This window comes from Rhinichthys klamathensis, unplaced genomic scaffold, assembly GCF_029890125.1.
Source record: "Rhinichthys klamathensis goyatoka isolate OS25496 unplaced genomic scaffold, OSU_Roscu_1.1 h1tg000295l_1, whole genome shotgun sequence".
Classification (NCBI taxonomy): domain Eukaryota; kingdom Metazoa; phylum Chordata; class Actinopteri; order Cypriniformes; family Leuciscidae; genus Rhinichthys; species Rhinichthys klamathensis.
Window position 1 is genome coordinate 458,260 of NW_026606814.1, and position 10,148 is coordinate 468,407.

Here is a 10,148-nt window from a genome sequence, read left to right on the forward strand (position 1 = left end):
ACGTTAACACTAGAAGTGCCAGAATTCCATAACTACTAGAACTGCCACAAGCGGTCATTTTGACCGTTAGATTGCAAACTCTATATCTTTAATGATAAATACCCAATTGAGAGATTAATGCATTTGTTGTATTAGGATATCTTTTAAAAACAAAACAACACCAAACTGTACATTTTAAAAAGTTTAATTATACATTTATAAATAATAATATCAGTAGCCCGTAATTATCGCATAGGGCCTATTCACAACAGAGCTATATTTCCATATCCCTTCAACATAACTCAGAACAAGATAATAACAACTAAAAGTATCTTATTTAGATATTCTTTTGACAGTGAGAGAGACAATGTCACGGTTTATGAATTCGCTGTCTCCTTTCTCGTCTTGTTGTGTGTGTGTGTGCGTGGTCGCTGATCAATGCAGCTGATCAGCACGCACGCTCTGATCAAGGCGCCAGCTGCAACTGATCAGCGATTCGACCCTTTTCAGTGTTACTGTTCTCGCCTAGTCTTTGGGTGTTTCTCAAAACCAAGAATGCAAAGAACGGACTTGTGTTCTTGGGGAGAACGCTCTTGCTAGTTGTTCTTGGAAGAATGAACTCACAAGCTAACGAGCACACAGAACGCTGCTGACAGTTTGAGACGATGTGTTCTTGCTGGTATTGCGCAATAATACCCCCGCACAGACACCGTCTGCAGTACCCAAACATAACGAGAATTATTGACGATAACAGCCAGGCTGCAATGGTCTCTTGGCTGTGGGGAAAAACGAGTCTGTGAGCAAACTGGCCGGTTGGCTCGATAGCTAACGTTACACCCGCAGGCGCTTATGGAGATTCTCACTTCCGAAAACGTTTGAGCACATTTTCGATTAGCCATACATTTTCGTAAAAATGCCAATATTTGAAATCTACACAGTTGATTTCTCGCATCAAATGTTCTCAGAAGTGAATTTAGTGATGAAATAGTGTACGTAATTGTAGAAAAACGAAATACTGTATTGACCTGCCTCTCCTTCCTCGAATGCCGAATTGAATGCTGGGATATTTCTGCCGTCAAGTCAACACAAGTTACCAACCGATGCATCCTCGGTAAAATGGGCGTGTCAAGAACACATCCGGGATTTTTAACTGTTCTTGCCAAAATGCAAACTTGTGTATTGGGACAGTACTTGGGCCACAAAAGATGACGTTTCACAAGAACACAAGGACACAAGTACAGACAAGAACACAGATTGAGAAAGGCCCTTTGTCAGATCGTTGTGGATTTTTCCTGCGTGTTTGTTCCCTGCCTGTATCCGTTTTCCGTGTGTCATCCCGTGTTCAGCACTCCTGGTTCAGCACTCACTCCAGCGTCCCTGTGCTGCCAAGGGCTTCATACCGGACATTTGCACACCTTAACTCTCCCAGCATCTGACCAGCTCTCAATAAACATATCTGTCATTTTGCAATTGAATCTTCTGATTATTTCCTAATAGACAAAGGTCAACCGCGAGAAATGTAACAAAAGAATACCGCGAAATTCAGTGCGGTCAATATGACCGTCTATGGCCGAAATAGGTAAATATGTTCATTTGTTTGTTTGCCTTATGTGTAATTTATATTAAAAACATTTTAAATGAAAATACAGACACTTTTAGGAAAAGTCAGTTACCAGCAGGATTTTATTTATTTTTTCAACAAAGTTATTGCAGATATAAAATTTAAAACAGTCAAAATGACCGTCGTGGCCGTTCTAGTGTTAACAAAGATGAACAAAAACAGTAACAAATGTATTCCTCATGGTTAGTTCATGTTAATTAATACATTAAATAATGTTTAATAAATGAACCTTATTGTAAAGTGTTACCGACATTTTTAATCTTTTTTTATCAGCTTTCAGCATTGGCTAACAAACAAACGCTTTAAGCTATTTTTTTATTAGTTTTAATATAGTTTTATATTATTACATCACAAAGAAATATGTGAAATGCATGCTTATACACAATTAAAAGAGATTTTCACAATAACATATCCCATGTGTGTGTGTGTGTGTAAGCATATGTCTACATATGAATGCAAAAGCACTTGTGAAAACACTTTATTAATAAGTACAGTGGCCAGCAGAGGGCAGTAGAAGACCACTTATTGGCTCACTTTCATTTTGACTTACTTGATTTTCACCAGTTTTCTGCACTAAAGCAAACCAGTTTTTCCATGTTAACTATTATAACACAATCATATTTTGTTAAAGTTTATCACTTCATTTTTATTGACACTTCACATTAATGCTAGCAATATGGTGCATCATGGTAAATCACAATAGAAACATGGTAAATCATTGTAAACAATACTATTACATGGTGTATCATGGCAAATCATGCTACAATCCTGCGGTAAATCATTCTAGAATGTGGTATATCATGGTAAATCATCCTATAACATGGTAAATCATGCTAGAATCATATTAAATCATACTAGAAAATGTGCAATTGTGTTAAATCATGCTAGAACAGGATAAATCATGGCGAATCATACTAGAACTTGGTATATCATGGTAAACTATGGTAAATTATGCTAGATTGATGGTAAATCATACTGGAACATTGTAAATAATGAAAAATCACACTGAAATGTGGTATATCATGGTAAATCATGCTAAAACATGGTCTATTCTATCTATGATCTCAGTGGTTAAATGCTTGCTATATACAACTTAATGTCTTTTGATGCTTTTGTGCTTAACGGTCTTAAAGGCCTTAAATGCTTGAACACCGCTAAATGCTGCTTGCAGCTTTAATTTTTATTGTTATCAATGTTGAAAAATTATATGATAAATAGTAGTTCTGTCAAATCGATTAATCGCATCTAACATAAAAGTTTTTGTTTAGTCAGTCAGTCAGTCATATTTATTTATAGAGCACACTTAAAAACAACAGCTGTTGGCCAAAGTGCTGTACAAAGTGTAAACAAGTATCCATAATACCACAAATAAACAATGCACAAAACAATGCAATACCATTACAGCCTCTTATGACCATAAGCAGCAGTAAATAAGTGGGTTTTAAGCAACCATTTAAAATCAATGTATGTAGGTGCAGTCTTTATGTAAGATGGCAGATTGTTCCAAAGCTGTGGAGCGGCCACTGAAAAGGCATGATCTCCTTTTAATTTTAGACATGTCCTCGGAAGGAGGACCCAAGTCTTACGGAGGATAAACGAAGGTCTTACGGGTTTGGAACGATATGAGGGAGAGTAATTAATGACAGAATTTTCATTTTTGGGTGAACTAACCCTTTAATGTCTTCACTGTCACGTTTGATCAATTTAATGTGTCCTTGCTGAATAACAGTACTAATTTCTTTTTTTTCTTCTTTTTTTCTTATACTTTACCTAAACTTTTTAGCGGTAGTTTGTATAAAGAGGGTACAGATTAATTGAGATGACTGCTGAATCTCACCATCTGTTTCAATCAGTCAATGACAGTATGGTACTTTAGAGTAGGGCTGGGAATTGATCCAAAAAGAATCGATTCGGAAGCGTTGGGAATTGAGTCGATTCTAAATATTGGAATCGATCAAAGAGAATGGACTCCTCTTTAAGATCCCTTTACAGTTCAACAGAGCTAATCATTAAAGGGGTGGTATAATGCCCTTTTCACAAGATGTAAAATAAGTCTCTGATGTCCCCAGCGTGTGTATATGAAGTTTTAGTTCAAAATACCCCACAGATATTGTTTTATAGCATGTTAAAATTGTCACTTTTTGAGGGTGAGCAAAAACGCACTGTTTTTGTGTCTGTCCCTTTAAATGCAAATGAGCTGCTACTCCTGGCATAGAAGGCGGAGCTTCAAGAGCTCATGTCCTTTTACCTCACACAGACATGCACTGAAAATATCAAAAACTTTTAGCCTTTTATGTTCAAACCGGAGTCAGGCCCCATCCACACTACTGCGTTTTAGTTTAGAAACGGATAATTAAAACGAATACGATCTCCGTCCACACCAGCGTTTTAGCTGCGTATTAGAATTGATCTCCGTCCACATTAAAACGACTGAAAACGTGGATCACGTGACCATTCACCAACACTGGGCATGCGCGTCCCGGTGTAAACACAACTTCATTGATAAAATTATCCCACCATGCTCTGGATTAACCACAAACCGACGCTCCGTACGGTCAACGCCGCCGCTGCACATGGGAATTGTCACAGATCACTCGAATAATAGCTTGACTCCGGCGCATGTAGGCAGTTATAGCGTTGTAAAATGCAGAATTTACTTGTACAACAGCTGCTAGCAAAGATATACGCCATGACTGATGATGACACCCAATCATAGAGCCGAGCCTGAGCCTCTACTACGTCAACGTTTCTAAAGTCCTCCGTTTTGACCCGTCTACACTAAAACGCCCTCCGGAGATTCAAAACGAAAAACGGGTCGGCAGCGTTTCTAAACTTCTCCGTTTTGGGTCTCCGTTTTTGCCGTTTTAGTGTGGACGGGAGGTGCAAACGTAGCAAAAGGTCTCCGTTTTTAAACGAAAACGCAGTAGTGTGGACGGGGCCTCAGACAAAGATGGAGAGACTCAAGAAGAAGTGACATTTCTGAATGGTTAGTTAATGAATTTATGTAGCTTATGTGTAGTTATCTTCTAGTCATTCATTACCATATTCTGTCTTGATCATCTATAAATCGTGTTCCGGGGGCAGGGTTTATTTAAATTTTAGAGTTAGTGACGTCACTAACCCGGGAGGAATGTCGTGCAGTCCCTACCAGCCGTTTGTTGTTTGGACAAGTTTGGTATTTTACACTTAAAGCCCTGTTTTAAGATCGTTTCTGATGAAATAGAACGGTTAAGATTGAAATTTGGACACATGCTGCTGGCCCGAGAATTTTCGGTTTCTGTGGTAAAGGGTTATGTTGTCCACAATGGTAGGTTTTGAGTGCCGCTCAAACTATGAGATAATAGATGCATGACGTGAGGGTCTTTACTTTCATTTAAATAAAATGCTAGGTTTTTTTTTTTCTATCAGCCAATGATCATTCTGAAAGAAAATCATTAACTGTGTCCGAAATTGCATACTGTCTGAGTAGGTACAACATTTGAATTTGAATTTAATTCGCAACCATTGAAAAAAGCACGTTCTATGATGGTATAAATATGGGTAGTATGAATGTAATCCGTACTACATCCGCCATGTTGTCATTATCATGTGACCTACCAGCATCAGTTGCGTCCCTTCACCTCCATTCATAAATCCTCTCCCGTGGCCTCATGGGATAGTAAAGTGTCCATTTGCGCACTTCTGAATCTCGGTGGTAGTAGTAGGTCATCCGGGGACTTTTTGCCTACTGTTTCTTTGAAAACTATATATTCGGACATACTACTCTGTTGGCGTACTGTTTTTCGCATACTATATAGTAGGGAAGTATTCGATTTCGGGCACAGCGATTGAGAGCATAGATCATTGGCTGAGATTCTTCTGTTTCTATAGTGTTGAATGCAACTTCCACGCGTATCTAATTGACAGATATACCACACGCTCTTTATTTCAGTGTTGTTGTGGTTGTTTCAGTGTACGGTTTACTTCACACATTCTGTGCAAAAGCATACAGTTAAAGTAAACTTCATCATTCAACTGAACTGTGCACATGCATTTTAGACACGTCTTGTTCCATCTATGCAATAAATGCACATGCTTGAATGAGCGTATTTACTGCTGGGCTATATGACCCATTTCAGGGGAAGCCAAAATTATAATTTAGAATCTATCAGCGATATAGAAATGTATCTGCATATTACAAACAATATTTCATATAACGAGAAGGCTACTTTCTACAACCTTTATATCCTGTGGTCATGGTGAAATTCGGTTCCTCCAATCTTTCATTTTAAAAAAAAGGGAAAGAAAACAACGGTGAGGAGGTCGAAGTCGATTCCCCAAATTTCTGAATTGATCAGAAGACTGTTGCAGCTGTTTTGAGTATCCATCTATTCTTGTGCAACACAATCTTACAGGTTGAAGACAGCTGTGAGTATGTGAGGAGGCATTTCGCCCTTGTAGTCCTACTTTAAAATGTGAGACATCATTAAATGAAAGTCAATGGAACATTTACAATTGATATTTTCCTGTCTGAGCCAAACACATTTTTTTGATGAATGCTGATGGTACAGCTTGATCATTAACCTTCTCAGGAGAAAAAGAAAACAAGTTGAAATGTAATATTTTTCAGGGAACTATGGCTCTAGGCAAGATTGAAACATTGTGCATGTTTACTTGCGGTATGTGTCCACCGGTGCGGAGTGAGCAGAGCGAAGCGCTTTCGCTTTATTTTTTATGGGATCTGAGTGACAGGCTCATATATGGAAACTTACATTGAGGCAAAGCAAGCAATGTTTTTTACAGCATTTATTAATGCTTAAATACTAAATGTATAATGTTTTAACAACTTGAAATTATAAAAAATGCATTAGCATTTTGGGTAGAATATTGAGCGTTTTTTCCACATATGTCGACACATGCCATTACACAAAGGCTAAATGTAATATAACTGCTCTGTAAATATTTTTGCAGGCTCAAACACTGGTGCGGGACAGTCCTTTGCTGACATCCATCGCTCAGAGTCATCTGTATCCACTTGTATATGTAGTACAGCAGTTAATTCACTGGCTATTTATGGGATACCCTCTGGTGCCATTCTGTCTCTTCACTTATGACAAGTGGCTCAAGGTGTGTAGATTTGTTCATCGCTCAAGATTTGTTCATCATTAATCTGATGTTGGATGTCCATGTTCCTAACCACCTTTATCAAAGTGTTTGCTATTGTCATTTACATTTTGAATGCATTTGTTTTCCAGGTTTACTCCTCCATTTATTTCTGTGGTCACATCTTTTTCTTCGCTGCCTTTCTCGTCCTGCCATACCTCCGCAAGGTGTTCGTGCCTCGAAAAAAAGGCAGTGAGAAAAAGGAGGATTAATTAAAAGGGTAAATTTAGCATCTGTCTCTTCTAGACTCTCTTGTTTGTGCTACCTGTCTGTTCTCACTGTTTTTTGTGTGTGTGTGAGTGTGACATCTATTCTTTCCTGTGTTTGCTGTCTCCTGTGCTTCACATCATATTAGTAGTTGCATGAACACCGTCACAATGTCTGTATTACCAGTTTGAAACTCAAAGATATTCTTTGGCTGTTCTGTTTACATGGTATTTACATCTATCCTTTGTGAGCCGGTCTGACCGATCACAGAAATCATTTTAATATGCTGATTTGCTACTCAAGAAACATTTCTTATTATTATCAAGGTTGAAAACAGCTGAGCTGCTTAGTATTTTGGTGGAAATCATGATTGTTTTTTTTTACAGGATTTATTGATTAATACACAGGGCAGCATTTATTTGAAATAGTAATTGAAATAATATTTGAAATAATATTTTTTGGTAATATTATAAATGTCTTTTCCTCTTCTACTTTTGCTATTGATCAATTTAATACATCCTTGCTGAATAAACATTTTATGCCCAGTTTAATTTCCGACCCAAAACTTTTGAATGGTAGTGTACGTCACTTTATCCATGTTACTGCATGTTGATAAAGCACAAAAGAAATTCTAATCCAATGTAAAAAATGTAAACGAAGGCATGAAAAAAAAAATCAGCGCACCATTCTTCCAAACCGTGCAAATATTCTTGAATTTTGATCTCACCCTAAGAGTGATATTTCGAGCAGAAGTTTGTACATACTTTGTTTAGTTAAGATCAAGATGAATGTATAAAACGTATTTTTTCTTTCTTGAATTCCACTAGCCCAAAAAGAAAAAAATCCCGAAAGTGACAAAGAGAGATTTGCAGTTTCCGTGTCCTTTCTATTCTGACCCAAATCGCTTGAACCCACATCACATCTTAATTACGGCTTCCGAACACGTACGTAGGATCTTCCCAGGAGGACTTATAAGCAGCATAATCATACTTCATTAGATCATGACTGATGATTCAGTTAGGATAGGTGTTACCATAAGCCATTTAATTCCAGTAGGAAAAAATGTATCATCCTTCTGTCTCAAAGCTTTTCACTGGCGCTGTGGCAATGTTTCATTCATCCAGGTCTTCATAAAATGTCTTATTTATTTGTTGCATCACCGTTTTTTCCCCCTCTCATCCAAGCGTTTTGTTTCGGATCATAATGAGGCTGTACTGATAACTGACAAAACCTTTAGTAATCTTTGACTAAAAGTGCTTTAGAATTAGTGACTGTGTGAAGAAGTAAAATGATCATCCTTTTTCTTCCTCTTTGTCTTACACAGGTTTGTTTGCGGCCATCTAAGTTTGACTGAAGTGAACTGTGACTTTTAAAGAGCACCTGAAGAGGACAAATTTTAAGGCCTTTAGTAATATATTACTATTTACATACAGCACTGATGTATGTGTACAAATGTTAGTGCGTTTGAAAGTTTTCTCATTCTTTCTGACTCTAATGAAAAGGGTTAAAAGTTGCAGAAATGCAAGCATTTCTGAGGTTCAATATTCGTTAAATAAGATTTACTGATGTTTGGTGGCTGAAAATAATTATATTGTATCTGCTCATACCATTGCACTCATTACTCACAAGAAAACAGGAAATGAGACCATTACTAATCAGAGAACTGGCTTTTGCTGTCGCTGAGGTCATGTGTGCACTTTTAGAGGGAATGTAGAGCATGTATTTGAAAGATGGAAACAAATGAGACCTTTTTAATTGTTCTTTGCTAGCAACTTCCAACTTGTGTACCTTTAGATAGAAAATAAGACACTGAAATGTGAAACACACATAAGAGTGAACAGTGACTGAACATTCACCATCGCCTGGCATTATAAATGAATGTTTGTCATTTTTATAACCATTTGTTTTTTCTTGTGATCAGACAACTTCTGATGGGGGACCTTCTCTTTTTTTTTTTAGGAAGGAGGTTTATGGTAACTGCTTTTTTTCTTTTTCTTTTTACACGCTTTCATAAAAAGGCTCATCATTCTGTCATCTCATCCTCTCACTCCATTTAACACTGTCTGTCCATCCATCTGACCTTTTCTTGTTCACTCCATTTTATCCAGTAAATCTTTTTGTCCTGTGTATGAGCACAAGCAAAACAGAAACACATCAACACTAAACACCGGAATCATATATATATGAGGGTAAATTTGTGTCAATATTATTTAGAGCAGAGTATTATATATTTAAATTATAAGTATTATAATGAGCAATGAACTAAACTGTGCACATCAACAACACAAAAACTGCTGTTATTTAGATTGATGAAGAGTGTGTGTATGTGTATAGTCCTTAAAAATGTTATTTTGTTTCATTGCACAGTGAAGTTATTTTTATACTTATTCTTTCGTTCTCAACACTTCTCATTATACATCAGGATCTTTTTTTCTGTGTGATCTGCTCTCAGTAATTGCTACACATATTTGCCTTCATATCTGTTCTGTATATGACATGACATATTGAAGATCCTTGCCACAAATGTGCATCACTCTTCAGTGAGGACCGATTTTTAAAACCTGCACCCAGATTTAATCCGAAGGAACAGAGGCTCACTGTAGCAACGGAATTGTTTTATAATATTTATATATGTGGTTGCAAATTTTAATGATGTAAAAATTGTTTTTGGGAAACAACTACTACTGCCTTACTGCTACCAAATGTACAAAAAAAAAAACAGAGAGAGAGAGAAAAAAAATACTTTTAAATGAAAACGTTTTTTGTAATATTCATTAAAAAATGCTGGATTTTAATAAAATTTGCTCCAGTGTGTTGTGGTGTTTTTGAACTGTGGTGTCAGGGTTTTGGATCTGTCTGCTGTGGGAGCCGATATGACGTCATCTTGCAGTCTGGGCCCTATAGAGCTGAAGCACAGATAGTGATAGTGGGGAGTTCAAACGCATTCACAAATGTCCTTCGTTTTAGACTCGAAGTGGGAATAAATGTGTAGGTTGAGGATGAGTAGTAGTTGTCACGAGCCCTCCAGATGCTTCCCTCCCAGCCAGATGTACCTCACAGCCAGCCATCGCTAATCGGGATGAAAAAAAATGTTTCCTACTATTGACAATGCTCAGCTTATTAATATTAAATAGTTTATGGTAATATCGCTTGGTAACTTCCTATAGAAACGGTTTGGTTGTTGCATATTAACTACTCC

At 37.2% G+C, this 10,148-nt stretch overlaps 1 protein-coding gene across 1 annotated transcript in view; it reads left to right on the plus strand.

Annotated features, from left to right (window-relative positions):
* lpcat3 (lysophosphatidylcholine acyltransferase 3) overlaps positions 1-9,753 on the plus strand; it is a 29,770-nt gene extending 20,017 nt beyond the window's left edge. Inside the window, exons 11-13 of the mRNA XM_056269921.1 lie at positions 6,551-6,706; positions 6,835-6,962; positions 8,274-9,753. Of these exons, the coding sequence (XP_056125896.1) occupies positions 6,551-6,706; positions 6,835-6,954 (276 nt within the window). The 3' untranslated portion in view covers positions 6,955-6,962; positions 8,274-9,753. The remainder of the gene's footprint in view (positions 1-6,550; positions 6,707-6,834; positions 6,963-8,273) is intronic.
* Positions 9,754-10,148: the final 395 nt, after the last annotated feature.